This window comes from Anser anser, assembly GCF_964211835.1.
Source record: "Anser anser genome assembly, chromosome: 1".
NCBI lineage: Eukaryota > Metazoa > Chordata > Aves > Anseriformes > Anatidae > Anser > Anser anser.
The window spans coordinates 45,115,996-45,141,615 of NC_139720.1; the positions used below are offsets into that span (position 1 = coordinate 45,115,996).

At 44.6% G+C, this 25,620-nt stretch overlaps 2 protein-coding genes across 4 annotated transcripts; both read right to left on the bottom strand.

The window, feature by feature from the left end:
* Positions 1–10,128: 10,128 nt before the first annotated feature.
* On the bottom strand, positions 10,129–18,560 carry DDX47 (DEAD-box helicase 47). Of its 2 annotated transcripts, none has more exons than XM_083819634.1 (12): positions 18,401–18,560; positions 17,726–17,819; positions 16,265–16,453; positions 15,657–15,728; positions 15,031–15,149; positions 14,453–14,524; positions 14,205–14,321; positions 13,901–14,047; positions 13,455–13,592; positions 11,993–12,063; positions 11,349–11,478; positions 10,129–11,258 (listed from the first exon to the last, which is right to left on the bottom strand). In XM_083819634.1, the coding sequence occupies exons 1-12, from the start codon at positions 18,506–18,508 to the stop codon at positions 11,136–11,138; spliced, it is 1,380 nt and encodes a 459-aa protein (XP_083675760.1). In that variant the 5' UTR covers positions 18,509–18,560; the 3' UTR covers positions 10,129–11,135. The 2 variants fall into 2 exon arrangements, with proteins under 2 accessions (XP_083675760.1, XP_083675761.1); XM_083819635.1 differs by lacking the exon at positions 18,401–18,560 and adding an exon at positions 17,961–18,023.
* Positions 18,561–21,380: 2,820 nt separating this feature from the next.
* APOLD1 (apolipoprotein L domain containing 1) lies at positions 21,381–25,368 on the bottom strand. Of its 2 annotated transcripts, none has more exons than XM_083823461.1 (2): positions 25,228–25,368; positions 21,381–23,805 (listed from the first exon to the last, which is right to left on the bottom strand). In XM_083823461.1, the coding sequence occupies exon 2, from the start codon at positions 23,798–23,800 to the stop codon at positions 23,096–23,098; it is 705 nt and encodes a 234-aa protein (XP_083679587.1). In that variant the 5' UTR covers positions 23,801–23,805; positions 25,228–25,368; the 3' UTR covers positions 21,381–23,095. The 2 variants fall into 2 exon arrangements, with proteins under 2 accessions (XP_083679587.1, XP_083679588.1); XM_083823462.1 differs by having other exon boundaries at positions 21,381–23,825; positions 25,228–25,263.
* Positions 25,369–25,620: the final 252 nt, after the last annotated feature.

A 25,620-nucleotide genomic window follows, 5' to 3' on the forward strand; every position in this document is an offset into this window, starting at 1 on the left:
ATTCAAATAGCTGCACTTGGGGAAAATGAGGAGGAAACAGTGCCCTACTGTATCTGTTTAACCGAGACAGAAATTTAAATGGGTGTGCCTAAGCAGCCTGAGAGCATTCCAGCCCCAGCCGCTTGCTTCTGTAAGATGATGCCTCTCACTGCAGTTTCTAGCCAATCTCGGTGGGCATTTAACCGCACACAAACACACATTCTTGCTCGCAGGCATGCACACGTAGCAGCCCGGCCGCACCCAGTCCCACGCCACCTGTGTCTCTCCTGCCTCTGCTGTTGCAATGGGTATTAAAACTAGACAAAAATGTAGGATTTGCAAGGTGCAGGGGTACCGCTGGTGAAGGCAGGAGCCAGGGGGGCTAAGAGAGTGGACAACTGCAAGCCATTATCACCACTGAAAATGTTTTCCCCTAAAAACTCACTGCAGGATGTTCTTCCCATGCTCCATTGTTACAGGACCTCTTCCCTTGCTTTCTGAAGCTGGATCTGAAAAATCTACTCTCTTTAAATGCTATTTGGTTCGGTGTCTGCACTTTGTAAGATGGAGCACTTAAAGGCCATAGATTTGAATCCTAGCCAGAGAGATTAAGTACTTGAGAACTGAAGCTGAGGCCGTAATGTAATCTATTTCATTATTTTCCCTTTAATTCTATCATAATAAAGAGTTGAGATCTCAAGGGGAGAGCCAACTGGAAAGTGAAGTCTATACATAAAATTCCCACTCTTACTGTATTAAGCTTTCCAACAAACGCAAAGGAAAAATAACTCAGCATATGCAGCCTTAGACATGGAGTCAGACACACAGAGAATAAACACACACACTCTTCCTCACTCCTTTAACCAAACTCCTTCCACCAAAAGTTCAAATGGAAATTTCCACTGGTGATTCAGACCAGCTGGCAGGACTTGAAGCGTCTCCTCTTCTGCTGCTGGGATCGATTCTCTGGTTCACCTCAAACTTTCATTTCAGATAAGATTGTGGGGCTGCCTACAATCGAGCCAGGTGCCTTCCTCCTCTCTTGCTTGGTGGTCACAAAAGACATTGCAAACTTGCTGAGTGTACATGGATTGAAACAATAAGCAACGCTGGGTTAGAAAAGAGTATTATGCTGTTAAACATCAACTAGAAACTTGTGCTTTCCAGGAACATCCAGTCTGGATGCTGTGCCCGGGGCTGGGTGAAGGTGAAGGAAAAGAGAAAAGGGGTGTCTGAACCAGACAGAATACACAGCTGATTGCCAAATTTCTGGCATTACTTATGTTTCCTCCAACCTTCTTGACAATCCAGGAGCTCCTCTAAGCTAGGGGGAAGAATGTCAATATGCTGCCATTATTAGTAGCCAAATGGAGAGAACTTGGCAGGAAGAAGACAGGTTTGCAAAGCTTCTGACTTGTGGTACGGAGAGAAAGAGAACATGTGCCAATGGATTTTTGTCCAGTTTGGACCAATAACCTCAACTAAGGAGCACCTTTTAAGCTAAAAACTGGCCCTGCTACACTCCTCTCCCCTCGCTCACTCTCACCTTTCCTCTAGGAGGGATGGGCCAGCAAACTCCCCCTCTGGAGCCTCTGGGCTCCCTGCTGCTCTCCAGACCCAGCAGCCCTGGGATGCTTTGCTTAGTAAACAAAGTTACACACACCCCCAGTGACAGCCATGCCCCAGGGAAGTGTTTAATGAAGGTTTAGTTGCCAATTAACCTCTTTAAAAATGCAAACGTAGCTTCAGCTAATGATATCAGCAATCCAGCAACGCATCAGAGAGATGAGACTGCTCTTGGTGTGTGCATGTCTTTGCTTTCCCATGGCAAAGGGAAGCTTCAATCTCCCCACAGCAGGTTCTGCTCCTCTTCCATAGTTGTTGCATTGCCTGATAATCTCTTCCTTGTTCATTATTAACAAACTGCCATAACAGACATTTGTTTGCAGTAATGGAAAACAACAACAACGACAACAAACTGGCTAGTGTAGGAGCAGCTCTCCTGAAAAGGCTGTGAAGTGCTTTTCCAGGAATCCCTGGCCACATATAAGACCTCACCCCAGGGTAAAACCTAGCCGCTGTTGGGCATCAGACAGTGCCGCCACATTTCAGGGAGCAAGTAATAACCCATCTCTGGGACCTGCGGGGAGGCTCATGTAATCACATGGGAAAATTATTGCCTTTGTGATTACATTCTTAGAAGGCTAAAGGAATTGCTACACATTTTGGCTCTGACCTTCTGTTTGGCACATGACACATCATATCATGTGTGGGATAAGCTAAAATACATTCTTGAAAAAAGTCTATGCTGTAATGGAATGAAGGAATTCCACATATGCTATGGATCTGAGTAAAAATATTGCTGATCTCAAGGGGTTTACCAAGTTACAGGGCCATGACGTATGTATGGGCAGAAGTTACCATGAGATCTTACATTACATGGGATTAGAGTCTGGATGTTATTCTGGATTGGGTCAACGGATGATTTCATTGCCAGCCCTATGACTTTGCATGCTAGGCTTTCATAGCCTAAATAGCCTTTCCAGCTCTAAGGAGCCGGCCTCAGCCTGATCAGCCAGCTTACAGTTAGGTTTTCTTGAATCAGAACTGAACTCACACAGTGAATCTGAAGCTGTGTTGAACTGGAACAGCAATAAACCAGCTTCAGCTCTTACCTGACAACCCTACTAAGAATTCAATCCAGCCTATAATGATTCACCTGTCTGACCAGCAGTGTGTTTTTACTAGAGGTAAAGGCAAAGGAAAGCGACAATCCATGTGTGATCCTGCCAAACAAAACACACATTCTGGATGTATTACATGACAGTCTGGCTTCTTTAGCAAACACGGCATCTGTTGCCATCCTGTTTCTAATTGAAAAATGTTTGCTGTTACATAACAGTTAATCCCCAATCTCCAAAGTGGTTAATCTAGATGTACACATGGTTAAAACCTCTGCCAGCCAATTGAAATCTGATTTTCCTAACCACTCATTTATTATTGTGAACCAGAGAAACAGGGCTGTTGAGTGTTACTGGTTAGGATGTATCCTGATCTTCCACGACAGCAGAAAAAATTGATAGGTTTGCCTTCTATCTAACCATCCTTCTCTTTACTCACCAATCAGATTTAAGACTAATACAAGTTGCTGAATACAAATTAACCACCACTTCCTAACAAGCAGTCCTACATTATCAAGCAATGAGAAGCTGGCCCTGCAGGCCCAGCAGGGTCTCCATTGCCTTGTTTCATTTATCTCATTGCTTTGCATCTTCTAGAGCATCTGTGAACACAGACCCCAGTCTGTCCCTGACTGGATAAGATAGTCCTGCAGCTGTGCAATGGAGGGACCTCCACCTGCACAGGGCTGTAGTAGTTTCTTCTAGCAAGAGGCTTCAAAGTGCAGTTGCCTCCTAAAATGCCATCAATACAGGGAGAGCCACACAGGAATTGCTGAGGCAGCTCACATCTCCCCCTGCCCTGGAAAACACAAGGCAGGCAGAGCTGGAGGCAAAAGGGCCAGGCAGGCACCTGCCCATTGCCAGGGAGAACAGCCTGCAGGACCACATCATGGTGAGATGTGAGCAGCAAAGCAGAGAACCATCTCTTGGGCAGCTTAGGGACCTGCTTGCAGGCTGCTCAGATGGGCAAGGTGAGCAGGGAAGAGTGCAGGAGCTACTTTAGAAAGGGGCATGCATGCATGAGACTGTCTTGGTGAAGGCAGGAAGTCAGATGTGTAAGAATGGGTAAAGAAGGAGAGGCGATGGGAGGTCCCAAAAATGCACCAAATAATGGAGGCTTAATAATGCAACGTGTTCTGGGGCATGCTGAGCATGAGGAAACCCTGCTCAGGGGGGATAGCAGCAGGCTTCAGCAGGCCTGAACCATCTGCATTTGGGTGCTGGTTAAATACATGAAAGGAGGCCTCGGCTGACGCTTCAGAAATAATCAGTCCATGCAAAGAGGCCTGAAGGCAGGGAGGGAGGCAGCACCCAGGGGCTCAGGGGCAGAGGGGCTCCCCTACCCTAGGCCACGCAGAGAGATTCCTCCACGCTGGCAGAGTGCCTCCCGGCTCTGTTCCCCTGCAGCTGGCACTGCCCCAGGATTGCAGTCACCAAATGCTTCCAAAGGTCAGTGGAGTCTCTTGTTCAGCTTTATCTTATCAGATGATGGGAGAGGACTGGGTAGTGATGCAATCCTGCAGACAATACAGAAAAGCAGAGCTTGCCTCTTTCTGCTCGTGTGGGCAGAGATTTTGCTGAGGTGCCGAGCAAGCAGGCTAACCTGCTCAGAGGGGGCAGTCCCGTCTTCCACCTCAGGGCCCAGCCCGTTGCCCACTTCAGTCAGAGAACACGTCCAAGCTGAAGGTGGACCTGGGGCTGTGCACAATTTCACAGGCTGTTCCTTTCAATCCAAGATTCATTTTAAGGCTCAACATGGCTTCTGGTGCAGTTACCTTGCTTCAGCAAAGCAGGCAGAAGATGACACGTGTCTTGTCATTGTGAAGGTCAGTGAGATGAGTGTCCAGATCCTGAGAGACAGATCACTTCAAGGCAAGCTCACCTAGCCATGGTTGGCTTCAGATCTCTGCTTGTCAAAGGTTGTTTAAAGCCCCTTTTGGGGCTTTAAAGCACCAAAAGGCTTTAAACAACCCCCCCCAAACCAAGAACCTCCTTTGCTGTATGTATAAAACAGAATTACAGAATATCCTGATTTGGAAGGGACCCACAAGCATCATCAAGTCCAACTCCTGGCTCTGCGTAGGACCAACCAAAAATCAGACCGTGTGTCTGAGAGCGTTATCCAAATGCTTCTTGAACTCCATCAGGCTCGGTGCCGTGACCACTTCCCTGGGGAGCCTGTCCCAGTGCCCAACCACCCTCTGGGTGCAGAACCTTTCCCTAACACCCAGCCTGACCCTCCCCTGTCCCAGCCCCATGCCGTTCCCTCGGGTCCTGTCGCTGTCCCCAGGGAGCAGAGCTCAGCGCCTGCCGCTCCGCTCCCCTCGTGAGGGAGCTGCAGGCCGCCATGAGGCCTCCCCTCAGCCTGCTCTGCTCGGGGCTGAACAAACCAAGGGGCCTCAGCTGCTCCTCATACGTCTTGCCCTCTAGGCCCTTCACCATCTTCATAGCCCTCCTTTGGACACACACTAATAGTTTTATGGCCTTCTTATACTGTGGTGTGCAAAACTGCACTCCAGTTGAGGCTGCACCAGTGCAGTGCAGAGCGGGACAATCCCTTCCCTTGATCAACTAGCAGTGAGGTGCCTCACAAGGGTTCTCTAACAAACCTGACTGAAAATAGGAAGCTTGACTGGAGCGAGACCACCAAGCAGGCAGAAGGGAAGCTCCCTCTACATTTGGTCTTAGTGTGAATAGGCTATCAAACTACTGCTGACATTTCTTCCACAGATCATTTATAAACAGTTACTGTATTATCCATTCTGGGCAGTAGAGCCAATACTCTGAATTTTTAAAAACTTGCATTTTCACCTAAACTTTTCTTGAAAATTGGAAAAGTGACTCCAAGACTCCTGGTCAATACTAAAGTAAACCTCGTGAAAGGGTGCGGAGAGCCTTAGATAAAGATATGTATACACGACAAGTCTATCTAGTGGAAAATTGCCCATAGATCTGCAGAATCTCTAAGAGGCTTTTTGAGACCTGCAATTGCAGGAAAAGAAAACTGATTCTGTCTAGGCTGTCAAAGGGGTCTATTAGGGTATCTGCTTTACATTGTTGATTGTGTTTGGGGATGACTAGTCCTTAACAACCATATAGAGCCTCTGGCATGCACCAAGATAAGGGTTTAACACACCTGCATGTATGCACATGAACAGAAGGAACAGGAAATCAGTCACTAGTAGGAAATTTATCATTCCTTACTTTTTGTTGCATTAAATAAAACTGAACAACTCTCCACGCTTTCTCTGCAAGGCTTGCTCCATAGATACTGCACTCACATTCCATTGCTACTCCATAGAAGTTATTTTTATGACGCCAACTTTTATTATGCAAAAGACCTTTTTCTATGTTAAAGCCAACAGATTTCATTCATAAGCCCTGGTTCATGGGATGGATCAGAAGAAAAACACACAAGAATAATTTCCTTCTGGAAAGCCAACATAACTGAAGCAATTCAAAGTTATCATGCAACCCTCCCTCTACCTCACATGGAAGACTTGCAGAGCAAGTTTTGCTATTTGCCTTTCTTTACACAGAGATGTGTTTGTGGGTGAAAAATCTTAAAGAGGATACAGGGGATTTAAATCCCTGTATTTCCCTAAACGGGAAATGTGATGACTAGCTACCTTTCTTAAGAAGAATATATAAAAAAGAAGAAGTGTTGGACAGAAGAAATAGCTTCTGTGAGAGGCATGTAAACAGGGTTCTTTTTCTGCCTTTGCTAGGATTTGAATGGAAGACAAAGCATTTCCCCCTTTTCACATAGAAAGCCCACATTGCATCTCCTATCCTCAGGAACCTTCACAGAAATACCAAGCCAAATGCATAATGAAAGGCAGAAACTTTTGATGAAGTTCTACCCCTACAGTTTGTTATAGAAAGGCAATGAAGCAGCATGTACATCTCTGCAATTATGATGATCCTCCAGCAGAGAAGGCAAAGATAAAATCTTTGCCGTGCACTCTCTTCCTTGTGGGCACACAGAATTATCCTGCATCAGCCTCTAATCAGCACAGCTTCATGTTTACAGAGACTTCCTTCAAAACTACTGAACAAGCTCCAAGGGCACCCACTCCTCCCCAAGGATCAACAACGTCAACAGCTGAAAACTGCATAGTGCCGCCATCTCCTATTGCACAACTAGGCATGACCTTGGCACAGTCCAACATATACCCTCCCATGAAACATGATGTGCACTTGCCTATCATAGGCAGGAAGGCACAAACCCAGGTCCCAGGGGGCTTTGGAAGCAGAAAGCACTATTGTCATTAGCGCGTCTCCACATCTGGAAGGTTCTCAGGAAGAGGTACAGCTCTAGAGACATGGCTGTATCTATCCCATGACCAGACAGCGAGACTATTCTCATTTCCCAGATGCCAGAGAAAAAACATCCTCTACTCTTCCTGTCAAATAGTTATTTAGAGGGAGCTTTCATAGCTTGACCAGGAGAAAAAAAAATACAATTCTAAGGACTAAGAAAGTTTCCTTCAACTTTTTTTCCCCTTCTCAAAGCTCAGGGGTTAACCCAAAGCTTGAGCTTCTATGTCAAACTCATATTCTGATTCTCTGAGTTTACACGGTGAGAGTTTTTTTCCCCAAAATCATCTGGTAAGTACTTAGGCAAGAGCCCGTAAGAATTCAGAATGACTATTTAACTACTTCTGGCACCAAAACTGTATTTTTACAGCATTTATTTGCTCTGCAACATTTACAAGAATTAATTGCTCACTTGAGTGTTCACAGAAAGTCCTTGCATGCCACCACAGGCAAACCACAACTTCACATTTATACAAGATCAAAATGCTTGGTACATGCCTGTGTCTTTCACAGGTCATGTAATCAATTCCATTCCTTTTCAGGTACTTCCAAGAGCTTTCAAGTATGTTGGACGTTTTCCTTCTTCAGTGCTTGGCTAAACTGTGAATGTTTACTAATTTCAGACCTGCTTCACAACTAAGTCCCTCCAGATTCCCAATCACTTCTTACTCAGAGTTCCCACGTAACCTGAGGCTCTTCACAGCACAAACAGTGTTACTGGGACGTCACCACTCTGTCATCCCTGGTTTTGGGGGCTGACTGAAAGGAAGGCTCTCAGGTCTCTGGACCAGGCTGCGTTCCTCACATAACCTTCGAACTGAGCTGATATATCCAGCTTCAGTCCTATGACTACTTTAAGCAGACTTAGGCTGCCACCACAGAATAAAAATCCCTGGGATTTCCCACACTGGTTCCCAGCTGTGCTTTCCTGCCCTAGTCTGGTCATGCAGCCCCAGGGCAGAGGGCACTTCCCTGTGGAACTGATACAGCCAAAACCATTTCAGACAGGTCAGATAACACAGCTCTGGATCATGGTAGGGTTGCAGGGAACCATGCTACCTTTTTGCAGCTACTCTCATAATATTTATGTGGCATAACAATAAAACAGAAACCCAAATTTTGGTTTCCTAGTACTAGGCCTGCACACAACCCTGCTTTCAACCCTGACATCAGTGTTTTACTCCTCCCCTCTGAAAGATTGTCCTGCCTCTGCTAGCTCTGTAATATTAAAATGAAAGACATTATATTCCCATTCTTTACCACTTGAGGTAAACATCTGTGCAGCATTAGAAATCAAAACTATAAAGCATGAAAATATTTATTACAAGTACATAAACCATTACCCTCTCATTATTTCACCTTTGGGGAATGCAGAAAACAGCTTTTGAGAAGAGCGTTTGTTGAAACTTCATTTGAGTTTCAACTACAAAAATTGGCAGGTTGTGCTACCCTGATCCTGTTTTATTTCACTAAGGTTAATCCTCCACCTCAGCTCCCTGATGAGCAGGGACTTGAGAGGCTTTTGTAGAAGTACACTTCAGAATTGCCCCTCAAGGATCCTCCTAACTGAGCAAACACACCCGCATCGGTTAGTACACAAAGCCACGCACGTATCAATGCTGGTGTTTTCTTTTAGCCAGAGAGAGACAGGTCTCGCTCCATTCTTTTCACCTCACATTTCATTAGATCAGCCACAGATTTTACTTTAGCCTGGCTGTAAATTGTTTTGACCAAATTCATCTTTAGACACTCCCTATTCCACTTGGGTTGTATAAACACCCTCCAACCTATCCCTCGTGGCACAGTCACAGTAAGAAACTATTTCCTGCCACTCCAACCGGCTGAAGTATTTTTAGTTGAAATTGAATGCACATACCTGTGGCAGGTGAGGCACCAGTGAGAACGTGGATGTGGGCAGACCTTTGCTTTTCTAGTGCCAAGGGTTTCTACAGCTTATCATTCCAACGAAAGGGAGGCGTCCAACTGTCTAGGCGTCACTCCTCTCAAGGAGGCTCTGCACCCTTTTACAAAGAGTATACTACTACTCTGCTGCACTATTCTTGCCACTAGGGGCAAGACAGATCCTCCCCTCGCCCCCCGCTGATACAGCCTTCCACACAAGAAAGTGCAGACATTGCTGGAGTCTCTAAAACCTGTTAGGAAAGCCTCGTGCAGCTTCTGGAAGCAATGACCCTGCCCCATTTCCTCTGGCAGTAAAACTGCCCTCCACATCACTTTGCCAGATTGGTTCATGACTGGCTCTGTGTGCCACCCAAGTTAAATTGCTGAAATAGCACTCATGGGTTTTCAAGAGACCCAGAAACTTAGGGAGTTTTAATTTAGTATAATACAATATTCACATAATCTTAACTTGCTGATAACAGGTCTAATCCCACCCATTTTATGGATCATAAATTCAAGCACCCAGCAGACCAGAAGAGCAGTCAGAAGAGTTCCCTTGCTCCATAGGGAACAAGCATTTGCATCTCCACCCATATGCTCACTCATTTTTATTCCTCTATCTCTGGTGCATTCTATGGCTGTTTCCTCTTACCCAAGGGGGTGCTTACCAAAGGACCCTGTAGAATTAGCATTGTTACTGTGCTTCTACTCCTGCCTCCCTGCTGCAAAGCCCACAGAAGATGTGCACTCTCTTCCTGCTTTAGAATGCTTTCAGCTGTTAACATACCCGAGTTCTGCACTGATCCTAGATTGCTTTAGAATCTTCATACTTGAAGACGAATATTTGGAAGATTTGAGTTAACTATTATAAAAAAGGACAAAGTTAGGACTCAGGCACTCTTCTCAACACCAGTAAGTATGTTCCTCATGAAGATAAGAGAGTTAACTTAAAGAAAACGCATTGCCCTTATTACAAAACACAGCTTGATTAGCATTCATGTTTTGTAAAATGTGTTGCTTTTATACTTTTGTTTGGGGCATTCTGACTAGCATATGTGTGTATTAGATTTATGTTTACACTATGAAAGTAACCATCCTTCTGGTTTTAATTACTGCAGTAGTTTCTGCTTTCCATTTACCTCTTAGAGAAGAAACTTTTTGCTTTTCATGGAGCAGAATGCCCAGTTTTTGGGTGATTCTAATGGACACTACATTTTTGTGTTGAATGATCACAACGGAGCTTCTCACCCTTCTCTGCTCACCAAAGAGTGGCCAGTATAAATATGTTTATTGCCAGTTGGAACTAGCACTAACCTTAAAGTCTGATATGAAAAGTACATTTTTTCCATTCTCACAAGAGTCTATTTATATGATGCTGATCTCTGTACAAGACAAAGAAATCTGCCACAGAAATAAATAGGGCAAAAAAAACCTCTACTCTCCACCATCCAGCTCGTTGGTTGCTTTTCTATGTAAATACCACCCTCTTGCGTTAGTTTGTAAGTACTACAGGAATCAGCCGCAGAACAGAACAAAACAATACTTGATCTTGCCAATCTTTATATATTCTGGATCGAATTCCAGGCAGTAAACAGCCCAACCCAGCCAAAACTGGCTCTATTTCTGTTGGTCCACTCTTCAGCTGACACATTTAAAGTATTAATGTCACATCTGAATCACTAATAAGAATGACCTGAGGAAAACCTTCTGGCATGGCTGATACTCAAAACTAGCAAAACAGGTCAGTGACAAAACACGGAAAACCAGTTAGCTTTAAAATTAAGCTATATTTGTAGTTGTTCATGTCACATGTCCCCTCTCTAAGGCAAAATCATCACAACTGTGCTGTGGAAACTCAGTTACTTCTTTTAATTTTTTCATCTCTTGCTTCTTCTGACAGACCTATTTGACTCCAGATGTACTCGGTGAGTTTGGGTTGTGAGACATAGGCTGCAGCAAAAGGAAAGTTGCACCACCCTGGACCTCTTTGGGGCCAAACCACATCTGCTTCCATGCCCTGAGGAGATGGTTTGGTGTCTCTGGAAGGAAGACTGACCCCATCGTACCACAATGGACCAAGCTCAGTCTGTAACTTGCAAAGCAGAAGAGAGGAAGGTATTTTCCATCTGGACTACCCAATTAAATGTTAAGAAGTCCAGAAAAAAAAATCCACTGGAGATGGATGCTGAAGGTCGTTTTTGCCAAGCTCATGTTGCCATGAAGAAGAAGGTAAAAGTTTGTCCAAACACTGAGCTAGAAGGCTTTCCGTTTCTTCTTTTTCCCACCTGCCACCTTTTTCCTGACACCAAGAGCTTCTTCTGTGTCATCATCATCACCATTCCGAGATCGCTTCTTTTCTCCCTGCTCCCGCAGCTCCTGCGATGCAATCAAGAGATCAATCAGAAGTTATGTCAGACAAGGAAATTCAGACTACAACAAGTACAACAACAAAATGTTACCACCTACCATTCGAGCAAATCTCTGGGCCTCAGCCACACGTTCTGTCAGCATCATAACCTCCTCCTCTTGCATGGGGAATGCTGGCAGCTTCTTGCCAATCAGGTGTTCAATGCGTTGAAACAGCTCTACATCGTACCTGAGAAAAGACACTACCCTGAATCAGCCCAGCTGGGACTCCTTCAGCTGTCTCTACCCACAGACACTGCCCCTCAATTCCTCCCAATAGATACTGCTGGCTTGTGCTGATGGTCTCACAAGCAACTCTTAAATGCATCCAAAGGATGCTATCCTTCATTGATTTACCTCAGAAGTATTTGGCAAAGACTATGCTTAGAGAAATACTTCAGCATTTTAAAAAAAAAAAACAATAAACACTTAAACCTGCATATATTATAAAAATGTACATATATTACACAGTGAAGTTATTAACAATTACTTCTGGTATTTACATAGATCCAGGATAAATTCTAGAAGCAGCTTTCTCCTTCCCCACCCCCATGGGCTTTGAACACTCTCCCCTATAGCTAAATAAATCCAACTGGTGCCTCAAAATGACATACATTATTTTCTTCTCAACCAGGATCAGGTCAGATGTATTCTACACTAAAAGACAAGTAGGAAGAATAAGTCTGCTATATTTTAACACTTACTGTGTGACAAAGGTGATAGATTTTCCAGACCTCCCAGCTCGAGCTGTTCTCCCAACACGATGAATGTAATCCTGAAAGCAATTTTCTTGATAAGCAATATCACACCAAAAAAATACACACCAAGCACAGAAAAGAAGTTGGGGAAAAATCAGACTGTGTGATTGTTTCTTCAGGACACGGGAAGAAAATGGGGAGAAAACAGGGCCAGGATTATAGACTTAAACTGTGTGCAGCATTAGGGTTTGATATGACGTGGCTTGTGGAAGCATCTTTAACATTTCTTTTTTCTTTTTAAAAGAAAAGATCACTTCTGATTATTCAAGACTACGGAACAGAAGTTGTGCCACATGACACGTTAATGGAACTATCACTTCCTTGGAAAGCTAATACTTAAAAGCGAGCCAATGCCTCCATTTTCATTCTAAGGATCTAGTGCTCTGCATCATCTGTCTTCCATACAAACTCTCTAACAAGTAGATTTAAAACTGGCAAACACAGTGAAAGGGAGGATGGATGAGAACAATTTGGAAGCTTCTATCTAGCACCTTCAGTTTATACAGCTCTGGGCTGTTTTCCAGGTTTTATACTGCATTACAGAAGTTAAAACACTCTAACTTCCAAGCAGTATCTGTGGACATCACTTTTAACATGAGAAATCACAGGACATGGTCTGTGACATGGTGAGCTGAGAAGGAGGTGCACAAAAGTTAACGATGTCATTCATGTGCCTGGCCCCCCAACTTTTAACTTTTGTCCTTTTATGATGGCAGAAGCAATGTCTTCAAAGATGAACCACACTTTCTTCCGTTGGCAGTGTATAGTACCTTTGAGCATTACAGGAAACAACAGCAAATCCTTAACTGCACGTTAATAGTGTGCTTTCTGAAACTAGGCTGGTGAACAGTCACATCCCTAAGATAATATTATGCTTTCTATAAGGAAGAAACTTAGTAACTCGCTTTTTTTTTCAGTTTGCTATAATATTGTGATATGAAAGTGGAACATAAAGACATCTTTCTTGATCAAATAAATCCTCGAAGAACATTGGAGTTGGAGATTCTTTTTTTCCCTTTTCAACAGTTCAAAATACAAAGGCAAAACCTGTATCACAGGAACAGAGATGCCTTCCTGAAGCTTGTAATAAGGTGAAACTATTTCCGAAGTCTGTAATCTGCTTGATGCAGTACAACAAAACACATGCTCTAAGCAGAAATATGAAGACAGAGAACATCCCTCACTTTTCTTAACTTATAGGATCAGTTCTATAATCCAGATCAGAACACCCAACCAAATGATAGATATCAACTCAATCGCAGAGGCTGAACAACTTCTTTTCATTAACACAAGCGTGAACTACACATCCAGTCAGCAGAACACAAGTTGTCTCTTTGTCTAGCTTCAACACTCAATGCTATGCCTCGCAGTGACACAAAACCCTCAGTTGGCACACAAACTAACTTACCTTAGAGTGCGTAGGAATATCAAAGTTTATCACCACATCTACATGTGGGATATCCAGACCTCTGCTTGCAACATCAGTAGCCAGCAGAATAGAACGTGCCTTTGCCTTGAACTTGTTTAGAGAGCCCAAGCGTTTGTTCTGGAAGAAAGGACAACAAAAAGAGAATGAGAGAATAATGTTCACTCTGGTTAATATGCTCTTGTTGAAATACTGTTAGAGAAGAACTGCAGGAGAAACCACTCAAAAAAATAAAAAACTCACTTCTCTAATTGCTTTTTGAACTATTACAGAAATCAGTGGCAGCATTCACATTAGATTAGCTTTTAGGGATCAGTCCAGTCCACTAGTTGTGAAATACTCCTTCTGCAAGGTAGTTCAGTATGGTACAGCCCATTTCCCAATGGACATGTCTCCTGTCTATTCCATTCTGTGGGATATGCCCATACCTGACTCATCTGCCCGTGAAGCGGAATGGCAGTGAACCCCAGGTTGCGGAGCAGCAGAGCAGTCCTCTGAGTATTGTTACATGTGCTACAGAATATCATGAAAGAATTTCCAGCTAGTTCATTCAAGATATAAACCAAGTAGCTGTCCTGTAAAGAAAAACAGGGAGGGGGGGGGGGGGGAAAGACAATCACATATGCTACACTAAAGAATAAGTTCAGTATAAGCCAGAGAAAATGACAAGATATTTTGCAGATGTGGGAACAACAAGACAAGATATAGAATAAAGAAGATAAGGGGTATTACCTTGAATTTGGATGGGATGAAAATGTAGTACTGCTGTAGTTTTTCAACTGTCTGATATTTGGAAGAAACAGCACACTTAACAGGATTCTTCAGAGCAGCACGCTGGAGTTTTTGAACCTTGGAAGATCAAAGTTAAGTTAATGCCACATGGACAGAGACTTTGTCAGAAGCCTGGACATGCACCAGGCAGCCTAGACAACAGTGTAGCCTGATGGAAGGATAATTAAAGCAGAGTACTCTGCTCTTACCTGCTTGGTCATAGTGGCTGAAAACAGGAATGTCTTCCTGTCTCGAGGAATCACTTTCAGTATCTTATCTACCTGTAGAAAGACAAAAGAAAGAAATGCTGTATACAACAGCAATAAAGATCTAACCCCCCTCCAAACATCACAGTTGTCCAAATGAGGAGTTCTGCCCCACATGCAACTTCAGTTCACACTAGGAAGAAATTTCCCATCTTCTCATGGGAAGTTCTGGGCTGATACTTTGTTCATAGTCATGCAGTGTGTGCTCTACAAGTCAAACAGCAGTGCAAATAGCAAGCAATATTCCTGCAGGAAGGTGTATGTGATTGACCAATGTGTTACTGTAGAACATGTCAGACATTCCAGAGAAAGCAGTAGACTTCATAGATAAAATGCCTCCTAGTACTCTGCTGCAAAGTTCAGCTCTCACCACAGTCTTCCATGCAATTACCAGATCTTCACTACAATTTGCTATTAACTTCTACAGAACTACTCACTGAAACGTTTACATGACTGCATGAAGCAATTTAAAGGGACGCCCCTGTGGTGTTCCAAAAAATCTTCCTTTAGCACATTCCTACCTCTGTCTCAAAATCCATGTTGAGGATCCGGTCAGCTTCATCCATCACTAAAAATTTCAGAGCTCGTAAGTTGAAGCCCTTTGTGTTCTCCAGATGATCAACTAGACGGCCAGGGGTTGCTACCAAGAGAATCAGAGAGAGCAAGTTAAGAATGAAAGCAAAGGAATAGATCCAAAGAGGTATGTCATCTGTCACAGAAATGGAATTCTTCACTGAAGAGAAGGCAGATTGCTTTGTGGGAAGCGCTCTTTCAGAGGTTATCCTTGAAGTGTTTTGAAGTAAGACTAATGGAGTCAGACTCTCTGAAGAGCAGCCCCTCAAAAAGCAAAACAAAACTGACTGCATATGAGATGCGCTGAGAAGAACGAAACCAGGGTTTTGAATACTTCAGGAGAATGAAAAGCCAAGACAAAGGCAATCTAACAGGAATGCTTTGGAATGAGCCCATAGCATCAAGGTTACTGATGTCTACTCTACAAACATAACAAGCTAGAACTCAGTTCTTTGGATTAAAACAAATGAAAGATGTACTTTCATTTCTTCAAACGCACAAAAGCTTGTGTCACTCTTTGGATGACTGCAATTTTATCATATTCATACCCCGTACCTCCTGCACATTAACTTACCAATTATAATATGTGGTTTCTTGGCTAAAGCCAGAGATTGAGACATCGTGTCAATTCCACCCACAATAACCGCTGCAGGACAAACAGAATAGTGTCAATCTTTCAGTTTAGCAACAGCCAACCCCTGGAACCTTAATGTGCTTCCTCCTACTCCTTGCCACCCACAACAGCACTAGACAAATGATAAATCTTTTTTCTTTGTGAGAATTCACTCTATTTTTCGCACACCTGACCTTCCCAGGCCTCCTAAGCTATACACTGAAGCCCTTACCAGCCCCAAACATTTTTTCACAGTTCAAGAGCTACAGACAGAATCTATTCCTTGCAGCCTAACTCAGATGCAGAGTCTCAGAATTCTAAAAATATCCACAAAAAAAAATAATGGACAGTTTGAAGGGAAGATTAAATTACAACATGCCACAGAGCAGATCTCTATGCAATTTAACTGAACTCATCATTGGGAAGATTCTCTCATACTTTCATTTCTAATGGTTTGGACATAAAATGCAGAAGAACTGCAGAGTGTTCTATAAGGGAATACCACACTATCACAAGTATGGTTTATTTCCCACAACTGATATGTCTGTCTTCTAGGTAAGGCTACTTACCGCTGTGGACACCAATGGAAGATCCAAGAGCTTCAAACTGCTCTGAGATTTGGAAGGCCAGCTCCCTTGTTGGTGTGAGGACAAGAGCAAATAATCGTTGAGGTGCCTCCAGCAGTGCTTGAAGAATTGGCAAAGCAAAAGCTCCTGTTTTACCAGAGCCAGTTTCTGCCAGTCCAATTATATCTCTGCCTACAAGGAAGAGGAAGAAGGGCAAGAACTCTTACAAATCTATACTAAAGAAAGAGGCCTTCAAGGAACTGTACAAAAAGCACAAGAATTCCCTAAGGATAAAAAGAACAGCCTCTGCAATAACTCCACCAAAAAAAAAAAAAAGATACACAAAGGGTGAAGAAAGAACTTCAGAACATGTCTACAGAATTTTAGGAGTTTAACTTCATATGTACAACAGCAATAATTACAGTCCTGATTCCTTTCATTCTTCAGTTAAATTTCTGCCAATATACAAATGTTCATACATCTCACAAACCACAATGTATTTTGTTCCATAGATTAAAACAGTAATCTAAACCTGCTTGCAGCCAGCAAGGATTGAAACAGCAAGTCCTCTACACAAAAACCAAAAACCCACAATATATGCAACAGAGTAGAATTCATCAGCAGGATCCATTCTAACTTCCTAAATTCCAACATCTGAGAAGAACATGCTGCCAACAAGCCTTAAAGAGAAAACTCAGGAATGCAATCTTACTTTTGTTTTTGAAGAAAATATTGTATGTGGATTAAAAGAGTACAACAGTTAAGCACCAGGACAGAGCAGACACTAAGTTTATTTCCATTTTTAAACCAATATCACTACATTAAACTGCTTTTGTGAATTCATGACAGATTCTTTTTTAATAGGAAATATTCCAGAGGCAAAAATATTTGCTGAATTTAATAATGTATTTTCCAGCATTCCAGTATGATTATAGAAAGTCATGGTGGCTTCATTATTTCTCACTCTAGAACTCTAATTTCAAGAAATTGTCTGCTCACAACAAAGCAGATTACACAAGCTATGTAATCAGTCAAGGTATCTCCAATTTCAGACGCACATTGTAGATCCCTAACAGAAGATGCACAGTCCTAAGTCTATCAGAAGCATCCAGCATATCCGTGAGTACTTCAGAAAGACCATGGGCAAGGGTGACCAGCAGCTCAAATAATTGAAAACAATTATATTTAACACGGAGTGCCAGAACTATCCAACAGTAGCGAACACGTAAGAACCCACACACTAATCTGAAAGTCTGAAATTGCAGGCAGTATCACAGGGGAAATTAACATTTCAAGCTCCATCAGGAAAGGACATAAGAACGAACACTGAGATTACTTTTATACAGAAAGCTTCTATGATGAAATAAGAATGCTTTTAGCCCTGTCAATAATCACTCAACAAAGTTAACTCCCTCAGAGCTCCTGAGGCATCCGTACCTGGGATCAGAGAAGCAGGCTACTCACCTTGGAGAGCCACGGGAATAGCCTCAACTTGAATCTTTGTTGGTACCTTCCATCCTAACTGGTCACAAGCTTCACACAGGACATCTGTCACTCCCTGAATATTAGTGAAAAGAAGAAATGGAAACAAATGTCATCAGGGAGCTCTAAATTACGCCACTGACTTGCATACATACCGCAACAGAGCCAAGCTTGTCTCTAACACGGCCAAATCCCATCAGGCCCTCAAATCACCTACATGGAAGCGTGGGTCGCTCACAGAGGTGCTCACTTCCACCAGTAACATCCTAGATCCTTTCAAAACCCTTAGAAGTGACTGCCATCAGTAAGAGACTAGTCATTCCCCCCTAGTTTACACAAGCAACTTTCCACACACAGACAGCTGCCTTCCTTCCTCCGCGGGCGGATAGTATTAGGGCGGAAAAAAGGAAAACTCCGAGGCAAGTTGCTGCAACTGGAAACAGGGGCAAGCGGCCGAGAGGCAGAGCCCGGGGCTGCAACACCCCCGCAGCGGGGCTGGGGCCTCGCTCCCCTGCAGACCCGCGGGCCGGGCCGGGCCGGGCCGGGCCGGGCCGCGCCGCCCCGCACGTGTCCTCCCCCAGCACCGGCGGCTCCGCCGGGCCCGGGGCGCTCCTCGGGCCGGGGCAGGGAGCGGCAGCGGCTCCGGCCGCCCCTCACCAGCTCCTTGAAGCTCCGCGCCGCCGCCTCCTCCTCCTCCGCCGCCGCCGGTGCCTCCGCCGCCGCCTCCCGCTCGGCCGGGCTCCCCGGCGCCTCTCCCGCCGCCATTTTGGGCCGTCCCTTCCCGGCGCGGCTCGCAGCACGCTGGGAGCTGTGGTCTGCCCCGGGGCGGCTGTGGGACTTGTAGTGCCGTGGGCTGGGTCGGCCCTGGTGGTGGTTGGGCGCTGTGTGTGGCGTGCAGTTTGTCCCTGCTCGTGAATCCTGCGGCTATGGAAGAAGCAAGCAAATGAGCGAGCCAGCCCCCAAAATGCAAGCGTGCACGGGACGATTTAACGTCTTCAGAACTTCATTTTGAAGTACCAGTGCGGGGAAACGAAATCACAAACGTCAAAAACTCTCATTGTTCCCCCTTGTTTTCCTGTTTATGGTAGTTACCAAAGTGTCTGAAATGCAACAAAACACGCTGAACTATAGCGACAGAGCACAAAATGCAAGAATGGGCATTGGGAATGGAAGATAACTCACGGCAGGGGAAGACGGAACGGCCTTGAGTTGTGCCAGAGGAGGTTTAGGTTGGAAATGAGGAGACATTTCTTCTCAGAAAGAGTAATCAGGCACTGGAATGGGTTACCCAGGGAGGTGGTGGGGTCACCGTCCCTGGGAGTGTTCAAGGAAAGGTTGGGCCTGGTGCTTAGGGACATGGTTTAGTGGGTGACGTTAGTGGTAGGTGGACAGTTGGACCAGATGATCTTGAAGATCTGTTCCAACCTTAATGATTCTGTGATTCAAACACTCCCCCAGCTCTCTCGATAGGTGCTGTCACCACCCAGGCAGGCAGCCTGCAGGTGCACAGTGACACGTGAAAATGGCAGTGGATGTGGTGCACTTTGAGGGAAAGCGGTACCAAAATTCCATGTCATGGCTGTTGTTCCTGAGCTCCCCGCTGTCCATCAGGTCTGGATGTGCCCTCTGGTCTGCAGTCCCAACACTGACTGCAGCCGGGCACCCTTGCAGCTAGGTGAATGTCCTTTACTTTAAGGAAGAATGGTGCTACAATATCAAAGGGTTTGAGCCTGAAAAGGACAGCAGAGCTGACTGCAAGACAGAACTCATAACCGTGCTTCTGAGCAGACCTCCATCTCTTGCCACTTGGGAAGCCTGTCTGGGTGTGCTAATAGTGGAAAAGCTGACGTACCTGAGCATCTGTCACTAGATTCCAAGTGTGCCATTTCCTCTGCTCCCAGAACAATGAGGAAAGTGAGAGGAAATCCGAACAAACTCTCTGCATGACAGGGAAAGGAGAGGAAACCTGAAACAATTCACTGTGCAGCAGTGGAAGTTAAACTGCTGCATCCCACTGTGATCAGGAGCAATGATTTAAAAAAAAATAAAAAAATACCACAGCACCCAATGTAGATGCTAGCTATGACCATATGTTAAAAAAATTGTAAGGGTTTGAGCTGTGAGCTTGCTGTATCTGAAGGGTAGGCCTGGCCAGTACATAGACATGAACCCTTGTAAGGGTCACTGGGACGCCTCAGGAAATGGAGTCAGGGATGTGAGGGAAGTCACTGTTTCTGATTCTTTGTTGAGCTTACTGCACAGATAATATGATAGGTGCTGTTTTTGTGGGGGCAGGAGAAGCAATTTGCTAGTTACTCTGGTAAGTTTCAGTTTAGGTGATCTCCTTGTGTACAGGCTCCCTTTAGTACAGGTATAATAGCAACTGTTTCATAAGTGATGCATAATAAGAGAAGATGTGTATAGTAGGTGACAGTTAATGCTAAATGGTCCAGTCCACTCATTGGGATGCACAGAGAGGCTATTAGAATATCCTTGCTTCCTGACTCTATTCAGACTCCTTTGTCATATATACTTTTTTATTATGCTTTCAGAACGTACTATGGGATTTTGTGTTAAAATGATAATTGCATTCCTACCTCATCACTGAATCAATCCTCCCTGCAGCAGTTTCAGCAAAAGGGGAGTAAGGATGTCATGAGGAGGCCAGGATTCATAGCTACCAACCCAGGCTATTCATCAGCTCACACATACACACTTCTCTCCCCCACTGCCCAGCTACTGAAGGAAGAGTTCAGCCAACACATCTACTAATTTGAAGGACTAATAGCATAACTACTATTAAAAAAAAAGCTGCTTAGATAAGACAGTTCCCCTAAATGTTGCTTTTGACTCTAAGGGAGTCACAATATCGCAGCTAAGCCAATACTGCAGTATGTGCTCCACCCCAACCCCCCCCCCCCAAAAAAAAAAATCTTTTTTTTTGCTTGTGTAGCTGAGAATGGAAGTAAAAGTATCTCTGATTTGTCCTCAGCTACTGAAGAGGTGGCTGTGCTTGCAGTGCAGGACTGTGTTAAGAGCAAACCAGCCCTCATGAAGCTCTGAGCTATCAAATTCAGATCTTTCTTTCAGATTTGTCCATTCAGATCTGTGTTGTTGTTCCTATGTTGTTCCCTATGATGGGACATGAACACAAAAGATGCATTGCCAGAAAAACTGGGGAGAGGGTAAGAGAAGAAATAAGTTATATAATTTTGTCTGTGATGATGAAAACAGCTGTCTCAAAAGAATCTGGTGTTTATGGTACGGAGCTGTCTGGTGACATGCTGGAGCACTAAGAAAAATTCCATACCATGCCTGCCTTTGCACAGCACGCAGTTCACACTCCAAAAACACACTTATGTGCTCACATGTATGCACCTCGCAGCATTTGCATGTCAGAGACCAACATGCACAGGGTGCATGGGCTCATGTGCACACCAGGATATGTAGTCACACAGATGTAAACGCAGACACTCATACACAAACGCCAGCTGGGTAGCATGGAGCTGATGATCTCACTTTTCATTCTCCCCTTTTGAGCACATCCAGCTGCTCACACAGTGTCTGGAGCTGTGGGGTGAGGCAGGGGGGCAGGAATGTGATCACATGCAGGTTGCAGAGAGACACTGACACAAAAGGGCTTCATATTCATTTAATCAAACTAGCAATGTACTTGTTCATTTATGGCAAACAAACATGGGCATTACAGAAATCCGAGTCACATTCTATGGGACCAAAGCTTTTGTTTTACGTGCCAAAACAAAAGTTGAAGTCATGAGAGAAAGAGACAAGGTAAGGAGAAATAGTCAAGCTTTGTGAGATGGAGTGTTGCCCTTCCCACGGTTTTCTTGGTGCTACAGAATTACAGATTGGCTTTTCTGATAATTTTGATTCATGTTTCTGCAGGAAGTTCCCCTACGGATTGGGGTCTACCTGTGGAGGTGGAATTGTCGCTATGTGAATTCCTCTAGCTGTCTCAAGCTAGCTTCCGGGGTGTCTTCCATGTACCTCTTCCAGGTACTGACATGATCCCCATCATCACTGCACTTGAGCACTCTGCAATATTTGTCCCAGAAACACCCGTGTGAGGTAGGGAAGTGCTACTATCCCCATTTTTAGACAGGGAACTGAAGCACTGAGGGGCTGAAAATCACTAGGTATGTACTTAGCAGAACAGTCACTTGAAACTGGACCCCAAGTCATTCCTCCTGCTTCCTAAGGGCTCTGACCACTGAATCATCCTGCTCCTCTGCACCCCTCTTGATTATTAGTACCAGTGTATGTATTGTCAATGTGAAGCCTTCCCTTGGAAGCACTGCTAACAGTAAGTGTAGCTCTCCGGGAGCACTGCCTCCTCCCTTCCCAGACAAGTCACTGTGGGTTTCACAGGCTGTTTGACTGCACGGAGAGTGGCACCTCCATCTCTCAGATGTGCTCCCATCAGAGCTGGGCTCCAACACAGACCAGTGACACAAGCCTACTCTTCCCTCCCTGCTCCAAAAGGTACACTTACTTTTCTCCCCTGAGAGTACCCCAAGGCAGTCCCTGGTCCCAGGGTCACTGACCAATCTTTCTCCCTATTTTGTTTCCTAAGATCTGTCACTGATTAACCATAGTTCCCCATGTTTTATAACTACTGTCATTCAGGCCATGCTTTCCATTTCCTATAGGGGTTTGCCCTCCCTCACAGACAAAGATCATGTAACTTGCTCTCACATGCCACAGACTTGCTTTGCCTCTCAGAACAGCTGTATCACCTTGGAGCAGAGATCTTTTTTTTTTTTTTAAAAAAAAAAAAGGCAAAATTTTTAAATACAACATCAAAACCCTAAAATTTTCCTCTGTAAATAAATAGAATACAAACATCACAGTTCTCAGCCAGGAGAAGTTTCTTTAAAAGACACAACAGTTTCTGGCCCTTCTATTTCACCCTGGGATGATGAGCCATCCATACAGTCTATCATATCTGGGGCTGCTTGCTTCAACAGCCTTTCCAGATGTACCTTGGTAATGGGACTGTACTCTACTGGAAACTGGTGGCTGCTGGCTCTTTGAGGGTATCCCAGCCCTCTCACTGTTCATAGATTCATGAGTTATTTACAATCCAGGGTCAGTCAGTCAGCACCAAAACTGCAGGGACTTCATGGGTCTGCTGACCAACTCCTTTCTGCTGCCATGTGGAGGCAGAGTTAGGTGGCTGGGGAAACGAGACTGAGGAATGGCCACCTTCCCCTGTGATCAGGCTCTGGGATCTGCTGCCGTGTACCCGATAGTCCACGTGTCCATCATAACCTGGTTTAATTATGGGGCGAACAGTTTCAGCTGGATGGTCTTGGGGTCTCAGTGGTGGTTTTAGCACCCAGGCTGTTTCCTCATTCGTGGGGGAAGCTGTGTCCTGGACTCAAGGAGTTCACAGACTTCGTCCATTGCCCTGGTACAGGTCTCAAGGTTGGCAGCCAGCTTCTGGATTTTGGCCTTCAGCACGGCCTGGCTCACTTTTGTGACCTCCTTTGTGTATTCTGGCACAAGGAAGCTGTGGGAGCCGCAGAAGACCAAGAAGCAGACAGAGTTGTACAGCGAGATGGAGGCCCTCTTCTCTGACTGGAGCAGTGTGGGGTCCCCTGGGCCCTGCCCGCGGCGGAGGAATTCCAGGCAGCCGAGGATTTCCCTCATCTGTTTCCGACAAGTCGTTGCAATTTCCTGCACCTTTCTCACCTCCCGGGAATTGCAGAGCACCAAGGAGAGATCGGAGGTGATATTGACAGCCCCCCCAGCAGTGGCTAGGCCCAAACCCACAGCCGATGCCAGGAGGGAGGCTCCCAGTGTAGCCGGGCTCAGGGACAGCCCCACGATGGCCGTGACTGCTCCCGCGGCGGTCAGCGAGCTCCCGCTGATGTTGGCAATCAGGGACCTTTTGCGGAGCTTGTTTATTTTACGAGCTGCCTTGTGAAGGTGAGCAATTTGACCACGCAGCCTCCGTCTCTGATCCAGCAGTGCTATGTGGAAGTGGTGTGTGGGGTCCACTGTCTGGGGAAGGGCAGCACCGTTCCTCTCCATGGCCTCTGTCCAGAAACAGAAAAAGCTGGGTTGGGATTTACAGAAAAAAACACAAGACATGCTCAGCCGGGACTTCCATTTCAGGGATGGCAACCAGCCAATTTTCTAGTTTCTCTCGGCTACTTGAAAGGTTGTCTGTCCGCACGCACGCACATGCTCACGTACACACGCGCACGCACACGTACACACGTATATGTTTAATTACCGTATTCCAACTTTCAGACAGAGGAATTTTTAAACGTTTTTCTTGATCCTTGAGAAGACTAACATATCTTAAGGGCTGGCATCTGAGGTACTGTACTTACTTCTGTGAGGACACAAAATATCTCCTCCTGCCCTGGGAACAAAAATTTCCTTAAGATTAAGTGACTTGCTGCCAGAACTAATACGTTTTGTCCCCACAGTGGGATTCAGAGAATTTGCAATATTCAAGGGCATCTTTCACAAGAAAGGACAGACTCTGAGGAGATCTCAGTAGTAGAAAAACCCTGTCTCAGGACCAGCTAAGCAAAACTGTTCATTAATGCAGCCATCTTTTCTCTTCTAAGTGTTCTGTACTGTGAACTGGAGGGGCCTGGTCCCTCACACTGGCACACTATGACTAGGTCCCCTGGGGCTTTAATTCTGCAGACTCCCTGTCTTACAGAAGGAAGAAATCACCTACCAAAGAGTCTTTCCTTCCTGAAGTGTGTAAATAAATTATTCTTGTTGCATTTTTTTTCCTTCTGCTTGTCCTAATCCATCTCACACAGAATCCTTTAGGGCCTCCCCTGTCTCCTGTGACTGTCAGAACAACATCTCGTTCTCTCTGAGGCCCTTGGTATCATCAGGCTATTTAAGCCACTTGAGCTTTTCTTAGCTGGAGGCAGTGTCCTCTTATTTTTTTAATATGACTATAGTCAGAGATGAAGCTGAAGGGACAAGGACACTAAGCTAAATAAATACCAGTGTCAAAATGAGCGATGAGCACATCATCAATGACTTAGCAACAGATCAATATGATGATCATTAACTATATCAATTTCTGTAGCATCTTAACAGTTTGTTCTGCAGATTTTCTCTCTGAGAACAGACTCTAGTAACACCAGCAGCCATCTAACTGCGCAGTTAGTAGAACAGTCATTCAATATATAGCCTCAGCCGTACAGTGAAACATTTCTTTTGATTACACTGATTTATGCCAGCATAAAAGAAAACAAAGCCATCTCCTGTCTTTAGGGAAAAATCTTCCCAACAATTATTGTTTTATTAATTTACTATTATTAAGAAATTATAAATACAGTTTATTAATAAATCATTAATAAATAATAGCTTTAAAATTATTATTAAATACTGTGCACAATAGTCGCAAATTGGTTTCTAAAATGCACATGCTTTCCTAATGCAGGTCTCAAACAGATCCCAATGAAATACTGGTTCAAACTTACCTTTAGTTTCCAGCTGACCTCCCAACAGACAGATTTTGGTCTGTTTCTGGAGGAGACCAATTTATAGCTCCTGTGGACCAATTGCTGCAATGGGAATGCTTTGCCTCATACTGGGAGTTTGCCATTTCCTGCTCTCCCTTGTGCAGAAGGATGTGACACACTGGAAAGTGACCTGAGGGACAGCGAGCACACATCATGTTCAGGAAACGATCCCTGCGAATGAACATTGTGTGTTCGCTTTTCCTGAACTGTAGGGGGGAAAAAAATAATAATGAAAAAAATCTCGGCCTATTCCTGGCTCTGGGCTAGTGCAGTCATTCCCCCCAGGGACGGTTGCCTTTCCTTTCCCTGAAATAGCAACTGACTTTACTCTATGCTGGAGCCGCCAATTAC

Bases quoted from the DNA above. Each gene is read 5' to 3' on its own strand.
- DDX47 (XM_083819634.1), bottom strand. From the start codon at position 18,508: ATGGCGGCGGGAGAGGCGCCGGGGAGCCCGGCCGAGCGGGAGGCGGCG. The intron at 16,454-17,725 runs GTGAGTAGCCTG...TCTTCCTTGTAG, and splicing joins TATTCCCGTGGCTCTCCAAG to GCAGAGATATAATTGGACTG. The intron at 11,479-11,992 runs GTAAGTGTTAAA...GTCTTTTCTCAG, and splicing joins TCTATCACCTTTGTCACACA to GTACGATGTAGAGCTGTTTC.
- APOLD1 (XM_083823461.1), bottom strand. From the start codon at position 23,800: ATGGAGAGGAACGGTGCTGCCCTTCCCCAGACAGTGGACCCCACACAC.